The 18872-nt window shown below is 45.9% G+C and overlaps 4 protein-coding genes and 2 non-coding genes across 9 annotated transcripts; 3 read left to right on the top strand and 3 right to left on the bottom strand.

Moving 5' to 3' along the window:
* The first annotated feature begins 1472 nt into the window (after positions 1–1472).
* On the top strand, positions 1473–1544 carry trnag-ucc (transfer RNA glycine (anticodon UCC)). Its single transcript has one exon. It is a non-coding gene; the product is annotated as a tRNA-Gly (tRNA).
* Positions 1545–1950: 406 nt separating this feature from the next.
* polr2d (RNA polymerase II subunit D) lies at positions 1951–4616 on the top strand. Its single transcript, XM_028045356.1, has 4 exons — positions 1951–2193; positions 3367–3547; positions 3624–3719; positions 4428–4616. The coding sequence occupies exons 1-4, from the start codon at positions 2115–2117 to the stop codon at positions 4504–4506; spliced, it is 435 nt and encodes a 144-aa protein (XP_027901157.1). The 5' UTR covers positions 1951–2114; the 3' UTR covers positions 4507–4616.
* Positions 4617–4618: 2 nt separating this feature from the next.
* On the bottom strand, positions 4619–10136 carry LOC114161783 (dual specificity protein phosphatase 14). 3 transcript variants are annotated; one of them, XM_028045362.1, is made up of 3 exons: positions 10006–10136; positions 5304–5631; positions 4619–4893 (listed from the first exon to the last, which is right to left on the bottom strand). In XM_028045362.1, the coding sequence occupies exons 2-3, from the start codon at positions 5612–5614 to the stop codon at positions 4683–4685; spliced, it is 522 nt and encodes a 173-aa protein (XP_027901163.1). In that variant the 5' UTR covers positions 5615–5631; positions 10006–10136; the 3' UTR covers positions 4619–4682. The 3 variants fall into 3 exon arrangements, with proteins under 3 accessions (XP_027901163.1, XP_027901160.1, XP_027901161.1); XM_028045359.1 differs by lacking the exon at positions 10006–10136 and adding an exon at positions 7065–7486; XM_028045360.1 differs by lacking the exon at positions 10006–10136 and adding an exon at positions 6848–6960.
* trnal-cag (transfer RNA leucine (anticodon CAG)) lies at positions 6533–6615 on the bottom strand. Its single transcript has one exon. It is a non-coding gene; the product is annotated as a tRNA-Leu (tRNA).
* On the top strand, positions 6907–10650 carry LOC114161736 (uncharacterized). 2 transcript variants are annotated; one of them, XM_028045287.1, is made up of 6 exons: positions 6907–7039; positions 7510–8133; positions 8222–8298; positions 8970–9215; positions 10028–10301; positions 10445–10650. In XM_028045287.1, exons 2-5 carry the CDS (start codon positions 7524–7526, stop codon positions 10277–10279), a joined length of 1185 nt encoding a protein of 394 aa, XP_027901088.1. In that variant the 5' UTR covers positions 6907–7039; positions 7510–7523; the 3' UTR covers positions 10280–10301; positions 10445–10650. The 2 variants fall into 2 exon arrangements, with proteins under 2 accessions (XP_027901088.1, XP_027901087.1); XM_028045286.1 differs by having other exon boundaries at positions 10028–10650.
* Positions 10651–12069: 1419 nt separating this feature from the next.
* Positions 12070–18419, bottom strand: abcf3 (ATP-binding cassette, sub-family F (GCN20), member 3). Its single transcript, XM_028045249.1, has 21 exons — positions 18270–18419; positions 17502–17649; positions 17344–17420; positions 17189–17244; positions 16961–17058; positions 16669–16791; positions 16325–16591; positions 16163–16243; positions 16021–16080; positions 15892–15948; positions 15797–15819; positions 15634–15689; positions 15349–15549; positions 14909–14985; positions 14738–14782; positions 14516–14648; positions 14350–14438; positions 13830–13921; positions 13621–13753; positions 12573–12660; positions 12070–12500 (listed from the first exon to the last, which is right to left on the bottom strand). Exons 1-21 carry the CDS (start codon positions 18340–18342, stop codon positions 12342–12344), a joined length of 2136 nt encoding a protein of 711 aa, XP_027901050.1. The 5' UTR covers positions 18343–18419; the 3' UTR covers positions 12070–12341.
* Positions 18420–18872: the final 453 nt, after the last annotated feature.

Raw genomic sequence — 18872 nt, 5'->3', positions numbered from 1 at the left:
GCGGCTGGTGACCTTCATCCCCCTGCAGAGCGCAGCAGCAGCTGCATGTTAATGAGCTGCACTGGTCCACTGCAGCGATGCATCCTCACCTTCATCACCTTCATCCTTTACATCATTGCTTCCATCGTCTTCATCAGTTACGTGATCAACATCATCTTCATCATTTATGTTGTCTTCATCATCCACGTCATCTTCGTTTGCAACATCTTCATCATTTCCATCTTCATCATCATTTCTATATGCATCATCTTCATAATTTACATCTTCATCATCATCATTACCATAATTAGCATAACAGCTATCATCTTTATTTTCATCATCATCGTCATCTTCATCCTTATCATTAGAATCACCACCTACTTATTGTCTTCATCATCACCATCTTCATCTTCACCGTCATGGTAATAATAATGATGATGATGATGATGAAGATCAGTGCTGGTTGGTCCTGATGATCTCTAACTGTTTCCTCCTGGTTCTGTTGTGTGAACCGGAGTTGGTTTGGTACCGATCCGTTGGTTCTGATTGGCCGTCTGGCTGACAGACAGAGCTCCCTGCGCGCCTCGGGCCCCCCAGGGGCCTCCTTCAGCATCACAGAGAGGAGGAGGAGGAGGAGACGGACCTTCAGCGGAGGCTGAGGGATGACGATTTAATTACACTTCTGTTCATTCATCTGTCCATCCACACACACACAGAAACACTCTCACACTGACAGAAACAGTAAAAGTCACAGGGACTCTCTCTCTCCTCCCACCGGGTTCCCACAGACACCCCCCTCCTCTTCCTCCTCCTCTTCGTCTCTGAATGGAAACTTGCCGTCTGTTTACAGGCTGGTGGTCGTCATAGAGACCAGCAGGTCAAACTTGACAGTTCAACGATGTGACGTCTCACTCTGAATGTAACATGTTTGTGATAAAAGCCCCACACTCCATCGTGGGGCTTACACACCTTTAGGGGCCACACAGTGCTTTGGGGTCCCATATACTTCCATCAGACCCACTGGGGCCCCACAAATCCACAGAGGCCTCAGGACCATACTTTAGAGAAATAGAAAATCTTTTTTATCAGTTAGGTTCAACATTACCATCCAGGAGCTCTGAGGAAAATATTTATGCTTTTATTTCTTATTATGTCAGTTTTGGTCCTCCATACATATTAAGCTGTGGGGAGGAAACTGGGACAGATTACTAGTACAAACTTTCACAATAAAAAGCAACAAATCTATTTAAAAACTTCTATTGAGGAATGTCTAAAATTTGATCTATGGCGCCACCCAGTGGACAGATCAGGATAAAACGACCTTTATAATTGATGACATGAATAAAACGGAGTCGCAGGAAACAAAAAAGAGCAAAATGGACTAAAGAAGAAAAAGAAGAAAAACTAAACACCCAGCAAACCTCCTCTGAACCTGAGCCAACGCCTGACGACAGAAATGTAGCATCACCACGCTCAGCTGTGAACACGGGAAAGCGTTGGTGGTATAGTGGTTAGCATAGCTGCCTTCCAAGCAGTTGACCCGGGTTCGATTCCCGGCCAACGCAATTCTCCTTTTTTCTTGTGGCCCTGAAACCGGTTTTCTCTTTTAAAATGGTGATATAAAGTCTTTCCCACTTTGACAGTCCTCGATAAGGCTGAAAGCAAGACCTTAGCATGTTTTCTGGATAATACTGGATCATCCGAATCGTTTTAGATATCAACGGTAATTTTAGTGTAACCTTTTTTATGACTCTTTGGCGGTCTCTTACTTTCCGCGAGGAGCACAGGAAGTACAGGTATGACGCTGTTATTGATCCCAGCATGCAGTCTGTGATCATTATCACAAGAACAAAGTGTATGATACAATGATAAAATACATACAACACAAAGACGGCTGAAGATCTAAAGCAGTCCGTTATACCAATGGACACCGCCAAGCCAGCAGGGGGCAGCAGTATATGTTACTAGCAGCGGAAGCAGTAGTGGAAGTGTGGCTGTGTTTGTGTGAAAAGCTCAGCGCGGGTCAGCTGCGCCATCCGAACTATCCCTCGATTACCTACCGGTACCAGGACTCAGCCGGTTCTACCAGGAAACAACAGGACTCACCGGGACTCTCCTCCGGCGGCGGTTCCATCATGGCGGCCGGAGGTAGTTCGGTTCCTCCGCAGCTCGGAGACGTAGAAGAAGACGCTTCTCAGCTTCTGTTTCCTAAAGGTGACAAAGCTCAACACAACACCTGAAGACTCGCTCTTGGACTGTGTTCGGCTGCCACGAGGCCGAACTTCAGTTGTTTGTAATGGAGAACAGTAGAATCATTGTGGTCAGAGCGGTTCTGGTTCTGATCAGATAACCCAGACAGCCTTGTTCCGTCATCACATGGCAACAGGCTGTGCATCTTGACCGGAGATCTGCTCTGTACCGGGTCTGTCACCATGGTTACGTTTTCTCTGCATCACCTCAGGGTTTATCAACAGATTTGAGCTTTTCCTCACGTAGGGAGGTTAATCAGTTGTTCTGGGTCAGAACCGAGCTGCGTGTGGCTTCAGAGCCACATGGGTCAGAACCAGAACCCCTCAGAGGAGTGGGATGTTTCAGATTCCATCCTGGACCCCTGAGATAAATATGGGAGCCATTTGTAAAACTAAACAGTCAGAAATTAACCGCAATAAATTGGGCTTATTTAGCCTGTCAGGAAAAGATTGGAGTTCAGTTTTCAAAGTCATGTTTTCACAATGTTTGAGCTAAATATTTAGTTTACAAACTATATTTAGCCCCAAACTACATATTTAGCTCGCCTGCTAAATAATTAGTTGACGAGCTCAATAAGCTAATTATTTAATTAGCAAAGTAAATATTTACTTAAACTAAATATTTAGCTCTAGACTAACCATTTAGATCCGAGCTAAATATTTAGTTAGCAAGGTAAATATTTACAAACTAGATATTTAATTTGTAAAGTAAATATTTATTTCACAAACTAATAATTTATTTCCAAATTAAATAAGATATTGAGTTCCAAGTTTAAATATTTAGTTTGGAGCAAAATATTTCTAGCTTATTTAGCTAACTAAATATTTAACTAAATACTTACTCTTAATCTAAAAGTTTAGTCTGCTAATTAAATATTTTTATTGAAACAGTGGCATTTTGAAATGAGTGAATAACACGGTGAAAATGTTACTTTGAAAAATTAACTCCCAGTTCTTTTTTTAAAATAATTAAATAATTCAAATTATTGTTTATGTAACTTTATAGGCGTCACTCTGTAGATAAACTCAACAGTTTATCAGACCTGAAGGTTAATGTTTTGTTGTATGAGGCCGGGTTGGGTCCATCAGAACCAGTGGTGATTGTGTGGAGGTTCTGACGGTGCCGTTGGTTCTGCAGAGTTCGAGAACGCGGAGACGCTGCTGAACTCGGAGGTCCACATGCTGCTGGAGCACCGGAAGCAGCAGAACGAGAGCGCCGAGGACGAGCAGGAGCTGTCCGAGGTCTTCATGAAGACGCTCAACTACACGGCCCGCTTCAGCCGCTTCAAGAACCGCGAGACCATCACCGCCGTGCGCAGGTGCCGCAGCTCAACCTGACCCACTTCTGTCTGCCGGCCGGCTCAGGTTCTGACCCGGTTCTGTCTGTCTCCACAGCCTCCTCCTGCAGAAGAAGCTCCATAAGTTCGAGCTCGCCAGTTTGGCCAATCTGTGTCCAGAAGCCGCCGAAGAGGCCAAGGCTCTGATCCCCAGGTGAGTCAGTACCGACCAAGCCCAGTCGGGTCAGAACTGGGCGTATCCTAGCCTGGTTTTCTTCACAGAATATGTTGGAGGTTCTAACAGCAGAACGTCAATCAAGAACCAGATTTTAAAATAAGAGCATGAACATAGAGAGTCAATAACTAAAACTTCAAACAGTCGTCAAATTTTATTAAACCGAATGTTTGAAAAACAGCAAAGTAATTTAGCGCTTTAAAATTCATCCAGAAAAACTCATTTACAGAAAGCTAAGTGAGCTAATCGTCTACAAAGTTAACAAAATAAATAATTTTTCCCAGAAAAATTCTAAATTGCTGAGCTAAAATAAATGTCGCTAGTGGTGGTGCTAATGTTTAGCTTAGCGCCGGCGCTGTTGACCCGGTTCTTTTACCTGAATGAACAGCAGTTGGTTCTGGTTTAATCTCAAGCAGCAGTAAGTCTGTGACTGTAAGTCCAAACGGTTCTGTCTGCAGCGGTTGCTTCTAACTGAGCACGGACCCGGATCCTGCTGGTTCTGGACGGGTTGCTGGTTAAACACGCATGAACGGGTCATGAACCGGGTCAGGTTCTGAAGTAACCCAGCTGTTGACATTTCTGAAATCTGCAGGGCCAGAACTGGACCCAGCCAGATCAGAACCGGTTCTGTTGATCCAACATGACTTTATTTCTGTGTTATTAAGGTTCTGTTGGTTCTGGTTTCAGTTTGGAGGGTCGGTTTGAGGATGAGGAGCTGCAGCAGATCCTGGACGATATCCAGACCAAGAGGAGCTTCCAGTACTGACCCACTGATCTGACCCAGTACCATCTGGGCCTTCCAGTGCCGATCCAGTCTGATCCAATCTGATCTTTCTGTGTGCCGTATAAATAAACCTTTCTCTGTTGTTTTTTTTTTAACCATGTTCGTGTTTTCTTGTCTCTGTCTGGTTCTGGTATCTTGTGTTTGGGTCACAACCGCGTTCAGACGTTCACACAGTACTCGGCTCCGTCCGGGTCCGGCAGGGCCTCAGGCAGAACCCCGGCTGCCGTCCCCACCATTCTCACCGTGTTCTGACCCGACAGCTCCCTCTCATACTCCATGAGCTGCCTCCAGAACCCGGCGTTGGGTCGGATAAACGGCCGGCGCTCCAGAACCAGTTCGTGGGCCTGACGGAGGCTGAAGCCTTCAGATCTGGATGCAGAACAGAACTTACATGATGGTTCTGTAGAACTTTACAGGAAATCTCTGACAAGAACAGTTGGGTAGAGTTCAGATCCCGACCGACCCGGGAAAAGTTACGGTTCTGTTTTAGGGGAAGCTAAATGTGCTAAACGTCTTAAAAGTTAGCAAAAATGCTAAAGCGTCTCGTCTTCTCAGTACATTCTTCCAGATAAATTGCACATCGCTAAGCTAAAAATAAGATTTGCTAACATAGTGGAGCTAATGCTTACCATAGCGCTTTAGAATTTATCTTCAAAAATTAATCTAGGTGAAGCTAAGAACACTAAACCTATTCAAAGTTAGCAAAAATACGTCAGGGGTCTTTGTTTCTGGTAGTTCTGGCTGTGTTACCAGAACCGACCCAAACCCAGAGCCGTTACCTCATCAGGTAAGCCATGACCAGTGCTGCGGAGCGGCTTCGACCCGCCGTGCAGTGGACCAGAGTGGACCCGGCCTGGTTCTGCTGGATCCGCTCCGTCACCGGGTCAAAGTACTGACCCAGCTGGGCATGGGGCCGGTCCTGGACTGGGACGTGGAGGACCTGCAGGCCGTCGGGCGCTGGGTAGGGGAGGTCCAGCAATCCGCTGGCGTTGACGATGAGCGAGACGTTCCTGCTGGTCAACACAGCGGCGTTCAGCGCCGAGTCCAGATCACCCAGGTAAAGTCGGGCCGAAACCTGGGAGACCCGCATGCCGGTCCAAATGCTTCCTGGAGCAGGAGATTCAGAACAGTCAGAGTGAACAGCAGAGTGTTTATCAGAACTTCAGGTGTTCAGATTGGATCCAGATCCTTGTTCTGTTAAGGTTCTGAGTGGTCCAATCCAGATGTGACCAAACAAATATCTCTGAACTCTAGACCTAAAAGAACTGGACCTGCGTGGAGTCACTGACCTCCCCTCCATCCAGGACCTCTACTGAATGAAAATGGACACTAACGTGTCTGCAGATCCCACACATGCTGGACATGAACGGTTTAGACTTTTACTACAGAGACAGCTTCTTAAATATTATTTTATCCATCAAATCAGTTGTCATTTGTATTGGACCAAATTGCATCATGTTAAACGAAAGTGGTAATCGAACACTGGGAAAGTTGATGTTTTAACAGTTATTTTTATGAATACATTCTGCCACAACTGGTTCTCAGACATTCATGATGTTGATGCGGAAAATGCAGTATCCCCGCCTACAGAAAAAGTTGTTGGCTACTCTGTTGTGGAACTAAATAAACATGTCCACTGCTCTAACTTAGCTTTTTTTATTTTTTCTCATATTAAAAAATTCCTACATATACTGTTTCTATATCTATTATTTCATTTCCTCTACAGTTTATATTTTACACTTAATGTCTTGAAACTGAAGTCAGATTTCAAGACACAATCATGGCCAGTAAACTAATTCTGTGTTCAAACTGATTCAAATTCCACTCAAAATTTGAATCACCTTTGGCACTGCTGGCTTTCCATACAGGGCAACGTATTAAATTTCATCCGTTTGATGTGGATTTGTTTCCCGTTAAATCTAAATTAAATCGACAAAAGGTTGCTGTTATAGACGTCAAAACATGTAAATGAAGATCAGATCTGCAGGTGAACGTGATAAAATGTTACTGTCAGAAGTGGGATTCGAACCCACGCCTCCAGGGGAGACTGCGACCTGAACGCAGCGCCTTAGACCGCTCGGCCATCCTGACATTACGGCACGACTTTCAAAACCCACAGGATTTAAACAACGTGAGCCCGTGGATTTTGTTCAGCCGGGTATCAAAACGGATACGAAATCGCCTCTACGCCTCAAGGTTGAAATAAACGGCCACATATCGCAGCGAGAAAGTCGGGTAGGAAAAGCTACAATGTTACGAAAAGATCGGCTACCCCCCACCATTACTGGGTGAGTCACGATCACGAGCTGGATCATGTTCGCACCTGTTCGTGGGTCTGGCTTTGTCGCACCCTAAATTTGGATTTTTTTCGGATCAGTTTAGTTCCCCCGAGCGTCAGTTTCGTTTCCCTTTTGTCGTCGCTATTAAAGAAAAGCAGCAGAAGAAGAGTTTCGGTTCTGCCTTCGTACCGAAAGGAAGAGAAGACCTTCATCGGACTGAAACGGCTCCTGAACAGGTACAACTTGCTCTCATTAACTCACCGTTCAGGTGAAATATGCTCCAACTAACGCTAACTCTCCTGAACTCGGACCTTAACTCTAAAAAGGCTTAAAAACAAAACACAGGCTGAAGCCTCGCGGGTTGTTTCGAGATTATTCGAGATTGGCAGCACTAGACCAGACTTCATTTAAAAAACTTCAAATTTACGTTTTTTCATCCAGAACCGGATGTTCAGGGATATCTATATATAATCAATTTTCCCCTTTTGACGTGTGCAACATGTTAGTTGAAAACAGGATGAGCTGGTTCAGATGTTTACTCACGTCTCTATAGCAACAGTTTATGCATCAACAGAAACTGGGGGTTGGTTGCTTCAACATAAAAGCCTCTCCCGAAGCATGGATCAGAACCAAACTCTCGGGTTGGGTAGATAGTTTTTTAGTACGTTTTTAAAGTGACTGACTTGTTCTGTTTGTTTTGGTTAAGTTTGGAGCGCAGACATGAACCAAGCTGCTCCGAGCCAGCGACCCGTCATCCCACAGGTCCGGTACCATCCATCCATTCAGATGGCAGGAAGTGGAACCACAGCCGGTGCTACTCGCCGTCCTCAGACCAGAACTCAACCTAAAACGGTCCAGAAGAACCAGAACTCCAACAGAACCGGTCCGGGTGGGGCGAGCGGACCACCTGACAACGATCCAGGTCCAACTGCAGACCAAGCATCAAGCAAACAGGGTCAGAGGTTCAGACCAGTTGCTGCTCACCACCCTCAGACCAGAACTGAGCCCAGAGTGGTCCAGAAGAACCAGGATCCCAGCAGGACCGGTCCATGTTTTAACAGAGGACCAGAACCCAAGAGAGATCTGGGTTCTGCTGAAAACAAAGCTCCTCCCACACCAGACCAGGTCCCGCTGGACCCAAGGGCCGAACTGGACCGGAACCTGCTGCAGCAGGTGGAGGTTCTGACCCGCGGACAGAGCACCAACCAGGACTGGTTCCACTGGAGGAAGAATCGGATCACGGCCTCTGTGGCCCATCGCATCGCTCACTCCAGGTTCGTCAACGGCAAGAGCACAGCTCCGCCCATTTCGTACCTGGCTGCCATCACAGGTAAGCCCCGCCCACCGACACCTGGACCCTGCTGGTTCTGACAGTTTTAACCAAATCGGTCGTGTCCATGAATCTGCTGGCGCCACAGGCGAGGGGCCCAAAGTCCAGACTAGAGCCATGAGCTGGGGCATCGAGAAGGAGGCCGAGGTCGTCGGCAGGTACCAGGTGAGTTAACAGAACGGGTCTGAAAGGTCCGACAACACCTGGACGCGTTTGGGCAGACCTGTGATGACACTGCTGCAGTAATCAATGCCACTAAAGATAAACGCCTGGATGAAACTTTATAAATGTGCTTCAGGTGATAGAAGGCCGACTTTGTAACTGTCTTTATGTGGCTCTGAAGGTTCAGGTCAGAGTTCAGCCTGCTCTCTAGTTTCCAGCTGTAATACCTGAAGCTGTGTGCCATTATTTATACCAGCAAAAATTTTATATTCTAAAATTTCAACAAAAAAATTCTAGTAATGCAAAATACTATAAAATGTGAAGAATAATTTTAAAACATCAAAGAATCAGATTTTTTTTAAAATTGTAACAAAACTCTAAAATATTTAAAGAGACAGAATCATGTCTATTTATAGCATAATCAAGTAACTGTGTTACCTTGGCTTGTTATTAAAGTGCTGTATGAAACTGTCTGATGCCTTGAAATTGGGCCTCTGTCTCTTTAAGAATTAAAGATTTACTCCAGCATAACAAAAGGATCAAAGCACCAGTCCAGGTATATTTTTGATGTAAAACTCAGAAAAACTACATTTTACATTGCACTGCGCCTTTAAATATCTTGATAAAAACAGACTTTGAGGAGTTTGTGAAGTGTTTCCCGTTGCGTCCTGTAGACTCTGAAGTCGGCGGCGCTGGGCCGACCCGTCCGGGTTCTGGAGTGCGGCCTGTTCATCGACGGCCAGCGGCCCTGGCTGGCGGCCAGCCCTGACGGCATCGTGGTGGACGCGCGGAACGGCCGCAGGCTGCTCTGTCTGGAGGTCAAATGTCCCTACAAACACCGGCACCGTAGGGTGGAGGACGCCTGCAGGGACGACCCGGCCTTCTGCCTGCAGCTGCTGGACGGGGACACACCTGGACAGGTAACCTCCCAACAGAGCATGGCGTTGTTTGGTTCTGACTTTCTGCCTAATTCATTTAGTTTTTAGTGCTAGCTTTTATTAGTTTGAAATTATTGAGTTTTTATTAGTTGTAATTTTAGTTTTTTCATACTTCGGTTCATTTTTAGGTGCAGAATTCAGAAAGATCAAAGTATTGCATTTTGATTATGTTTACATTAATTGGGTAATGAATACTCAAGGTTATTATAGGAAACTGAAACTAATAAAATTACAAAAACTGAAACTGAAAAGATTTTCGTTAACTAAAATGAATAAAAACTGTTATTAATGGAAAAAAGCTATAACTAACTGGAAATATATTGTGCGTTTATAAGACTAAGTAAAACATACTGAAAATATAATTTATTCTTCATTTTTGTGTTTCTTAATCTGTTTATTAGCCTTTCAACCCGATTCATTAATCACCAGTTTTGTTTATTTCAGTTATGTTTTTTTTGTATTTCAGTTTTTCTCAGCTTGAGTCTCAACAGAAAACAAGTTTTAAGAAAACGAGAATAAAGTCGGAATACGAAGTAGTCATTTTATGAGAACTTCTTAACAAAAAATAATTAAAAATTAAAATGAGTAATGTTGAACATCTTGAGAAGGGTTACAAGTAAGGAAATACTTCATCATTTAAGGCATCAGTATCAAATTACTATCAGTAGGAGAACTTTTAAACGATTGAGCGGTTACCTTAGATCTAGATAACTATAATAACCCTGGCTCAGTCACTTTACCTGTCCTCTGTCTCACCTGTCCTCTGTCTCACCTGTCCTCTCTGTCCTCCGCAGGCTCCAGTTTACGCCCTGAAGAAGTCCCACAGCTACTTCAGGCAGATCCAGGTCCAGCTGGCCGTCACAGGCCTGGACCGGGCCGACCTAGTCGTCTTCACTCTGATGGAGACGGCCATTGTCCCCGTGACCTTTGACCCCGACCTGTGGGATGAGACAGTGTCCAAGCTGGAGGTCTTCTACCAGGAGGCTGTCCTCCCTCACCTCAGACAAAAAATGCAGCAGAAAGCAGACGCAGGCCCAGAACTGTAGAAACAGGACGGTCCAAACAAAGGTGATCTACTGGACAAGTCCTGTCCTCTGAGGACGGATGTGTTCTGGTTCTGAGGGTGGTAGAGGACAAGGGACATTTTTTAAGCTACTGATTCTGTTACAGAATTACTTTATTCATCCCAGCAGGGAAATTATTTATTTCAGATTAAACAAGTCGGACTTCTGAGGAACTCGACCTTTTGAGTCCAGTTTGTCCAACAGCGTCCAACCAGAGACAGACAGAACCCTGATGAGCTTCTGGATCGGAACCAATCCAAACGCTCTCAACTGGATCAGCTCACACTTCCTCATATCGGACCTTTTTCTGTAGCGGGCTCATGGTTACGAAAATAAATTCATTTCATATGAAATTTGTCTCCATTTGTTGTCAATTGGGAGTTCTGGAATAAACAAAGGCAGCAACGCTCCCCCGACTCATTCTGGGGTCTAAGGCGTTTCACAGCAAAACCACACAGTTAGCATGCTAACATTAGCATTAGCACCACCTCTGTTTTGAGAATGAATAGTCCACCACCTGCTGTGGACATTCACGTTAGCATACTGGTAGCTGTTCATAATCTCAATGTAAAAAATGTTTTTGGTTTTGTGTCGCGGTATTTATTCGTGCAGAAGTTAGAATGAGCAGCGTTACAAGCTATTCGCTGTTAGCATGTCATGACGCGGCAGACCCGAGTTCCGACTTGCGTCCTCGGTTCCTTTGCCTGCGTCTTCCACCCTCTTCCTGTCGGAATACTGTTATACGAAGGCCACTACTAACGCCGAACAAATATTTAAAAGACACTCGGGTATGAGCTACACATTAAATTTCCCTTTGGAAATGTTTTTGAATTAAATTGAATGGAAGGTTGTTAGCTTGCTAGCATGTTAGCATACTAAAAATTAACCAGATAATTACGAGTTGATTCTGGACTTCCAGGGAAACTGAGACATGAAAGTTCGGTTACCAGACTACAGAACTGGTACGAGACCACAGGAAGAACGCGTCAATGATACAGAACCAACGCTACCAGAAGACATGCAGAATTATCAATATCTTTCCAACGGATAGACGGATCTAAATCCGTTCACTTGGATCAGCCTGTACCTGCCAATTGATTGTTTTTGAGATGAGCTACATGGTCAGTTGTCCAGGTCGGCATCTTAAAGAGGTGAATCACCGGGGCGTGCTGCGGTGGCGCAGCGGGTTAGCACGCCCCACGTTTGGAGGCCTTAGTCCTCGACGCGGACGTCGCGGGTTCGACTCCCGGTCCCGACGACCTTTGCCGCATGTCTTCCCCCCTCTCCTCACCCTCCTTCCTGTCTGCCTACTGTGGAAAAAAATACGAGCCACTAGCGCCGCAAAAACTCTTCGGAGAAAAAAAAAAAAAAGAGGTGAATCACCTAAAAACCCAGATCATTTTTTGCCAAAAGTATTATTTAGATTAAACCATCTTTTGGCAATCACCACCCTTTGGTGATTTTTTTCTCCCTTTTTGAAAAATCCCTTCTCACCAAAAAAAAAAAATTAATTTAGGAAGTTGACGTTATACTTCAGTTATCCCTTGAGCAAGTTGCTAGCACTCGTATGCAGGTGTAGTGGAGGAAGTTCCCTTTAGTTGAATTTCCTGCTTTCTGCTACAAAAAACAAAAACAGATCATCGATTGCATTTGAATTGGCTTTAGTGCAGCAGAACCACAGCTGGTTCTGGTAAAACCGGGCTCATGGTGTGAAATGTTGTGGATATTCTGCTCCCTTTCTCTCAGGTGAAGAAGATGAACAGAAACTGAACTTCATGGCATCATGTTTTATTTTCTGGTCCTTTAAATCTCATAAAATCTCGGAGGTCTCAACAGGTTCTGTTTGACCCAACATTTAAACTCGAGTCGTTCCCAATCCAGACTTCTCTGAGACTGCACCAGGTGACCCCCAACAGCCAATCACCTCGCAGCAGGTCGCCTGAGCAGAGGATGACAGTTCTGGTCCTCCCATGTACTCCGACTGCTCATTGGCTGCTTCTCCAGGATCCCTGGTGGGCGTGGTCAGTCGACAGGGGGCGGGGCCTCACAGGTAGCCCTCCTTCTTGAACTGCTCTTGCAGGATGTCCCGGTACTCGTCAAAGCCGCCGTCGACCCGCCACACCTTCCCGCTGTCGCACACCCACAGCTCCTTACACACCAGGCGGATAAGGCGCTCGTCGTGAGACACAAGGATGACCCCGCCCTGTAGGGGGCGCCAGACAGGTTAGGGGCTAAGGTGAGACACTGGGTCAGGAGGAAGAGCGGACACACCCACCTTGAACTTGTTGAGCGCTTTGGCCAGAGCCTCGATGGTCTCCATGTCCAGGTGGTTGGTCGGCTCGTCCAGGATGTAGAAGTTTGGACTGAAACACAGATGAACGTGTCAAACTCAAGGTCCGGGGAGCCAAATCCGGCCCGCTGTAAGTTTTTATGTGGCCCTCTGGAGTCCAGTACAGGAATCTGATCCAAAGAGTAAATTTTGCTCCAAGTCCAGAAAAATAAAAGTTGTTTATAGCCACAAATGTTACATGTTAATCAATTAATTGCATAATAAAATAAAATGAGCTCAATAATTTATATTCTGATGATTAATATTTTTTGAATAGTTTTTTTTTTTACAGAAATGTCAATAAATTTTATTCATGGGTTAGGTTGTGTGTGTGTTTTTTCCCTTTTTGTTTATTATTTATTAATGATTATGATTCAGTTTATTATTTGGGTGTTAAATGGTACTACTATGATAATGATAAAAGTGAAAATAAAAACTGTTTTCTTCTCCTTTAGGTAACTCTGGTTGTGATTGTATGGCGCAACAATCTTTGCCCTGCAAACACCAATGCTGTTCTTGAAAAGAAATTTAAAACTGTTCTTTAGGACACCAGTCACATAAAGTATGATTTTTATCACTAAACTTTAATCATATTTTCAATTTTATTGGTATGTTTTGATATTTCAATGAAAAAAACTGTGGAGGAAATAGTAAAAGTAACAATCCTGAGAACACAAACAGTTTTTTTAAACATAATTTGGAATTTATTATGACAAAAATAAATCTAAATTCTTATTATAAGAATTTGTTAAGATGAATGAGAAACAGTGAGATAAAAGCCACTCCGGTGGTTTCTGGATGGTAAAACATCTGATTTGCTAGATTCCAGAGGTTTATGAAACGGCTCATTTTCTAGACACCAAAATAGATTTTATTGCCAAAAACAGCTGCGTGTTTTTTTTATTTAGCGCCTGGGCTGTTTTTCTTTTCTTGTTTTAGAAGCAATAGAAAACCAAATGAAAGTACAAAGCCGTGCAAAATGCGACTGCGTTACCATGGCATGGTCATCTGGGCGAACGCCACGCGGCTCTTCTGTCCCCCCGACAGGCTGGCCACCGGCCGCGTGGCCAGCTCCCCGGTGATCCCGTAACCTCCCAGCTGGTGCCGGTACTCCTCCTCTGTCCGACCTGCGGCACAAACACAGCGGCCAATCAGGGCTCGCCGCCCAGCCACGGGTCACGGATCTGTTGTCACCATAGTTACCGGGAAACTTGTTAAGTAGCAACTCCACGGCACAGACATTCAGGTCCAGCTGGTCCACGTGATGCTGACTGAAGTAACCGATCTTCAAGTTCCTGTCAAAGAGACGCCAGTTATACGCCAGGTGGAAAAAAACAAAGGCTGTCTCCAAATTTCATCCTGCAAAACTTTCCCCGGGTTCTTTAACTGCAGCACAAAAAGGCAACAAATGTTCTCGTATCAAATCATGAACAAGCCCTCATCAAATCAAAACGTTCTCCTGATCGAACAGTAAAAATTATCAGAAAAAAACGGTTCTTCAGTTCAAAAAGAAAATTGTCCTGATCTAAAAATGAAACTTCAATAAAAAAAACCCAAAAAGTTTCCTATTTAAAAAGTAAAGATTCCCCAATCAAAGCGTAAAGGTTTTTGATTACACAGATTTCTGATTAAACCTTTCATCAGAAACATTTCTTTAACCATTAAAATAGATTATTAGTTTATTCACAGTCAGCCAATCTGATTGGACGCCAGGCGGTCTCACCTGTGAGCTTGTCTGATGCCACTGACTGGCGTCAAGTCGTCCATCAGCAGTTTGAGGATGGTACTTTTACCGGCACCATTTTCACCAACCTGCCAGCAAAACCAGTTCAGAATAGGTGCTTTAAATCTTGGACTAGGTGACTTTCTGATCAACTGATGATACGTACGATGCAGATGCGAGACTCGAGGTCAGCCGACAGGTTCAGTCCGGTGAAGAGCGGCTGATCTCGACTGTAGTAAAACTCTACTTCATCTAACTGAAGAATAGGGGGAGACAACTTCTCAAAGTTATCTGGAAACCTACAAGAAAACAGGAATAAATGAATCCATAACCAGCATCATCTCTTCTCTGGTGGATCGTCCAGTTTGTGAAGGCCTCAGCTTCTTACCTCATAGTGGTCTCCGATTCTTTCTGAACTGGTTTTAGCTCCGGTCTGCAGGACACAACAACGGTTACATCAGCAGGAGAAGCAATGCAACTCCAGAAACAGTAAAACACAAAACACAATGTCCATGAAAAACACAATGATAAACAACATGAGGTCAGAATGGGAACTTACAGCTTTTCCAGGAGCTTGATCTTACTCTGGACCTGGGCAGCTCTGTTGGCGTTGTACCGAAATCTGTCAATGAAAACCTGAAACACAAACACTTTCAGTGTTAGTTTGAGCCCGGGGTCCCTTCAAGTTTTAGCCTAAGCCCATGGCAGCTTCAGGAGTTAGCCTGAGCCTGCGGTCACTTCAGGAGTCAGCCAGAGCCCGAGGCAGCTTCAGAACTTAGCCTGAGCCCGCAGCAGCTTCAGGAGTTAGCCTGAGCCTGCTGTCGCTTCAGAACTTAGCCTGAGCCCGTGGCAGCTTCAGGAGTTAGCCAGAACCTGTCACAGCTTCAGGAGTTTGTCTGAGATAATTTGGAGTCTGGGATTACTAAATATTATTCTGATTCCAGGATCATTTCAGGCATTAGCGTTAGCCCTGTAGTGTCTTGTAGTACCCGGTAGTACCTGTATGTGTTGCCTGTACTGCATCTGAGCCTCGTACTCTCGATGCTGGTTCTTCAGGCGATCCTCTTTGGTCTTCAGGAAGTTCTCGTAGTCGCCACGGTAAGTGTCCAGCCTCTGCGAGTGCAGGTGGATGATGTCTGTCGCCACGGCATTCAGGAAGTTTCTGTCGTGGGAGACGACCAAGATGGTGGACTGCCACGTCTGAGGGGGACGAGTCATTCAGCTCACATTAGCTCGCAGCTAATGACTCCATTGTTTCCTATGAGTGATGCTATGGCTACAGACCTGCAGGTAGTTCTCCAGCCACAGAATGGCTTTGATGTCCAACATGTTGGTAGGCTCTGAAACACACACAGTCATTAGAGGACAGCCAAGAGGACGAGGCTAGCTGAGGGTGTAGCTGGCTGAGGGCGGTGCTAGTTAGGCCGGGGCTAGATGGGTAACTTACCGTCCAGCAGCAGCAGGTCAGGTCTGGTGGAGAAAACACAGACAGGTTAATCAGGGATCATGTGACCTGACGGAGAGGAAACGTTGGAAACTCACCGAGCGAAGAGCGCCCTGGCCAGCGCCAGCCTCATCCGCCATCCTCCGGAGAACTCCCTGCACACAGAGAACATGCGGGTTCTGAGTGGTCCAGATACAGAAAACCAACAATGTCTGACCGTTACTCACTTGGTGGGCTGCTGTTGCATTCTGGGAGAAAACCCGAGACCGGCCAGTATGACTGAGGCTCTGATTGGACGATAAGATGCGGACAGGATAAAGAATCGTTCCAGTACCATTCTCTGTGCAACTAATGTGTTGCCATAGTTACCGTGCCGGGGCCTTGTCGGCTTCGATCTCCTCCAGTTTGGCGTAGATCTCAGACAATCGCACGCTCTCCGTCCCGTCGGCCCTGAAACGACAACAACCCAACGTCACAGTTTGCACTGAGACGAAATCGCCCGCCGCAGCCCGAACATTAGCCTGATCTTACGTTCCGTTGGCGATTCGCGCGTTGAGCCGCCGCTCCTCGTTCAGCAGGTCCTCGCGCTTGGTGTCGCTCTCTAGCACACTCTGCAGTGCTATCGTGTCGTCTCCTGCCACTTCCTGCTCCACATGAAGGATGGAGATGTGGGCCGGTACTCTCAGGTTCCTGCTAGCTAGCATCTTCAGCAGCGTGGTCTTCCCCAGACCGTTCCGACCAATCAGACCATACCGCCGGCCCGACGCCAAGGACAGCTCTGCCCCCTGCAGCAGACATCTGAGCGCAACAACACATGGAATGAAGCACGATTTTAAACGCTGCCACCTGCTGGCTGTGATGAGGGCGGTCCTCACCTCTCTCCAAACGAAATGTCAAAGTTCTCGATTCGGATGTCGTAGCTGCGGTTCTTCCCTGACTGATCAGCGCGGCTTTCCTTCTTATTGCTGGCCTGACTGGCTGACGCTTCCTCCAGAACCCTGGGAGGACAGGTGAGTAAATGTGAGAGAAAACAAATGGGAGGACACAGGTGAGGAAATGTGAGAGAAGACAGGTGAGAGAACAAGTGGGGACAGGCAAGAAGAAGAGACAGATGAATAAATTTGAAAGGAGACAGGTAAGGACAGGTGTTGTCGCTCAGTGACTCACGGCGGACCGGTGGCTTTCTGAGTATCCCTCTCAGTCCTGCGCTCATTCTTGGCTTTCAGCTTGGCTTCAGCTTTTTCTAGCTTCTTGGCATCAACCGTCTGGAGAGCGACAAGAACACAGAGACAGAAGGTCAGAGGTCATTAGAACCCATCTCTACAGCAGGCCAGGGGGTATCACAGAGGCTGAGTTTGCTTTAAGGTCAGTAAGTAAATATGAGTTCAGACTCACTGTGTTCTGGGGACGTTTCATCATCCAGATTCCCTGGATGTCCTGGGCTGTTGAGACTGATGAGAACCACACAGATCAACATCAGGCTGATAAAAACCAACAAAAAAAATCACTAGACAAAACTGGGCGACCATCTTAGAGCCGTCCAACATTACCAGAGTCCGCGGACATCTGAGAGAGCTGTACTGGAGCGTCCAGCAGCATCTGCTTCTGAGGATGATGATGGTTGTTCCTGGAAACACAAACCTCACGTTTACCTCCTGATCATCATCATCATCATCATTGACAGACCAATCACATAGAGGGATCTCACAGCTTCAGGGTGTTGAACATCTGCAGGCAGATGTCTCTGACGTCGTCCTCGTTTTTACTGTCAGCAGAAACGTCCTGCAGGACGCCACCGATGGCGTCAAACACTTCCTCACCATCCTCAAAGTCAGAGGCGCCGCTGTCCAACACACCTGTAGCACATTACCATGGTTACACTCCAGTCAGCTGGACCACATTTCCAGGTAGGGTAGAGAAACACGTTGGCAGGAAAACCCTGGGGTTTTACATCTCCAAAGTGGCTCCTAGTAACACATTGGTTCTATTTAAAAGGTCTGGAGAAGGTTGACCTTTGACCCCACCAACTACAGCATCTAATGTGAGTGGTCATAATGTTGTGCCTGAGTCATACTTTGCCAGTGAAGCTAACTTTAAAACAGAGAGTGCCTGACACGTGCTGAGTCTGAGTAGAGCCCTGTTTGTAGTCCAACCTCATCCTTACTTTCCTACAAACATGGCGCCCGGTTTCCTGCTGTTCTGAAGGGCCCCGAATGGCAGCTGCTGTGGGTCTAATTCTGAGCCCGATTTAGCCCGAACCAGGCGCGGGTCGGCGCTCCCTGGGTGTCCCGGCTCCGGCTCATTCACCCCGGGGAGCCGAGCCGCCAGAGAGCCGCGGCTGCCCGGCTCACAGACTCACTAAAGGCCGCTGTGTGGGTACCAACCGGAGCCGGCGGCCGCTGGCTTCGTTCCCCCCTCCCGGCACTAAGCGCCGATAAGCTGCCGGCACACAGCTACTCTTTCCCCGGTGTCTCACCTGTGATGTAGTCGAAGAGCTCCGTGTCAATCTCAGGAAACTCTCTCTTCAGGATGTCCACGTACGTCGCCATGATACCCGGCCCTGGACACCACTGAAGTGCGCATGCGCCAGAATGCGACACCTCTCAGGATTATGGGGGATGGAGTCTATTGGTTCCGTGACGTCAGCGCGAAAAGCCTCTCAAATTCAAAAATACTTTATTAATCCTAGAGGTAGATCAAATGTTACTTATATCATCCGCATTTGTTCAAACATTTGTTGCAGGTGCTGATAAATGTTAGCAGGTATGATCTAATGTAGCAGTCTGTATTACTGCAGATATGAAGACGCCTCTGACTGAAGACACTGTTTTTTCTTTACAGCCTGATGAAGAGGATGCTCAGGCTCAGGGTTTCATTCCGTTTCTCATGCTTTTCAAAATGGAAAATATTCTATAAATATCTATTAAATATCAATTTAAAAATCAGATGTACAAAGAAGTAAATCCTTCTGTGTGCCAGATAAGTTTAATAATTTTATTTTGATTGTTCCTAAACTTTCAACTTTGATCTTAAACAAGCCATTTGATCAAAAATGTAATTTAATTATTTAATCATAATT

This window comes from Xiphophorus couchianus, chromosome 18 (assembly GCF_001444195.1).
Source record: "Xiphophorus couchianus chromosome 18, X_couchianus-1.0, whole genome shotgun sequence".
In the NCBI taxonomy this organism is placed as follows: domain Eukaryota; kingdom Metazoa; phylum Chordata; class Actinopteri; order Cyprinodontiformes; family Poeciliidae; genus Xiphophorus; species Xiphophorus couchianus.
Note: the sequence above shows the minus strand (reverse complement) of the source record. Positions and strands in the feature narration are given on the sequence as shown.

Bases quoted from the DNA above. Each gene is read 5' to 3' on its own strand.
- LOC114161783 (XM_028045362.1), bottom strand. From the start codon at position 5,614: ATGCGGGTCTCCCAGGTTTCGGCCCGACTTTACCTGGGTGATCTGGAC. The intron at 4,894-5,303 runs GTAACGGCTCTG...TTCTGCATCCAG, and splicing joins GTCATGGCTTACCTGATGAG to ATCTGAAGGCTTCAGCCTCC.
- polr2d (XM_028045356.1), top strand. From the start codon at position 2,115: ATGGCGGCCGGAGGTAGTTCGGTTCCTCCGCAGCTCGGAGACGTAGAA. The intron at 3,548-3,623 runs GTGCCGCAGCTC...CTGTCTCCACAG, and splicing joins ACCATCACCGCCGTGCGCAG to CCTCCTCCTGCAGAAGAAGC. The intron at 3,720-4,427 runs GTGAGTCAGTAC...TTCTGGTTTCAG, and splicing joins GCCAAGGCTCTGATCCCCAG to TTTGGAGGGTCGGTTTGAGG.
- abcf3 (XM_028045249.1), bottom strand. From the start codon at position 18,342: ATGGCGACGTACGTGGACATCCTGAAGAGAGAGTTTCCTGAGATTGAC. The intron at 15,949-16,020 runs GTGAGTAACGGT...CTCTGTGTGCAG, and splicing joins ATGCAACAGCAGCCCACCAA to GGAGTTCTCCGGAGGATGGC. The intron at 12,661-13,620 runs GTAACGCAGTCG...TCTGTGTTTCAG, and splicing joins GCCCAGATGACCATGCCATG to TCCAAACTTCTACATCCTGG.
- LOC114161736 (XM_028045287.1), top strand. From the start codon at position 7,524: ATGAACCAAGCTGCTCCGAGCCAGCGACCCGTCATCCCACAGGTCCGG. The intron at 8,299-8,969 runs GTGAGTTAACAG...TGCGTCCTGTAG, and splicing joins AGGTCGTCGGCAGGTACCAG to ACTCTGAAGTCGGCGGCGCT. The intron at 9,216-10,027 runs GTAACCTCCCAA...TGTCCTCCGCAG, and splicing joins ACGGGGACACACCTGGACAG to GCTCCAGTTTACGCCCTGAA.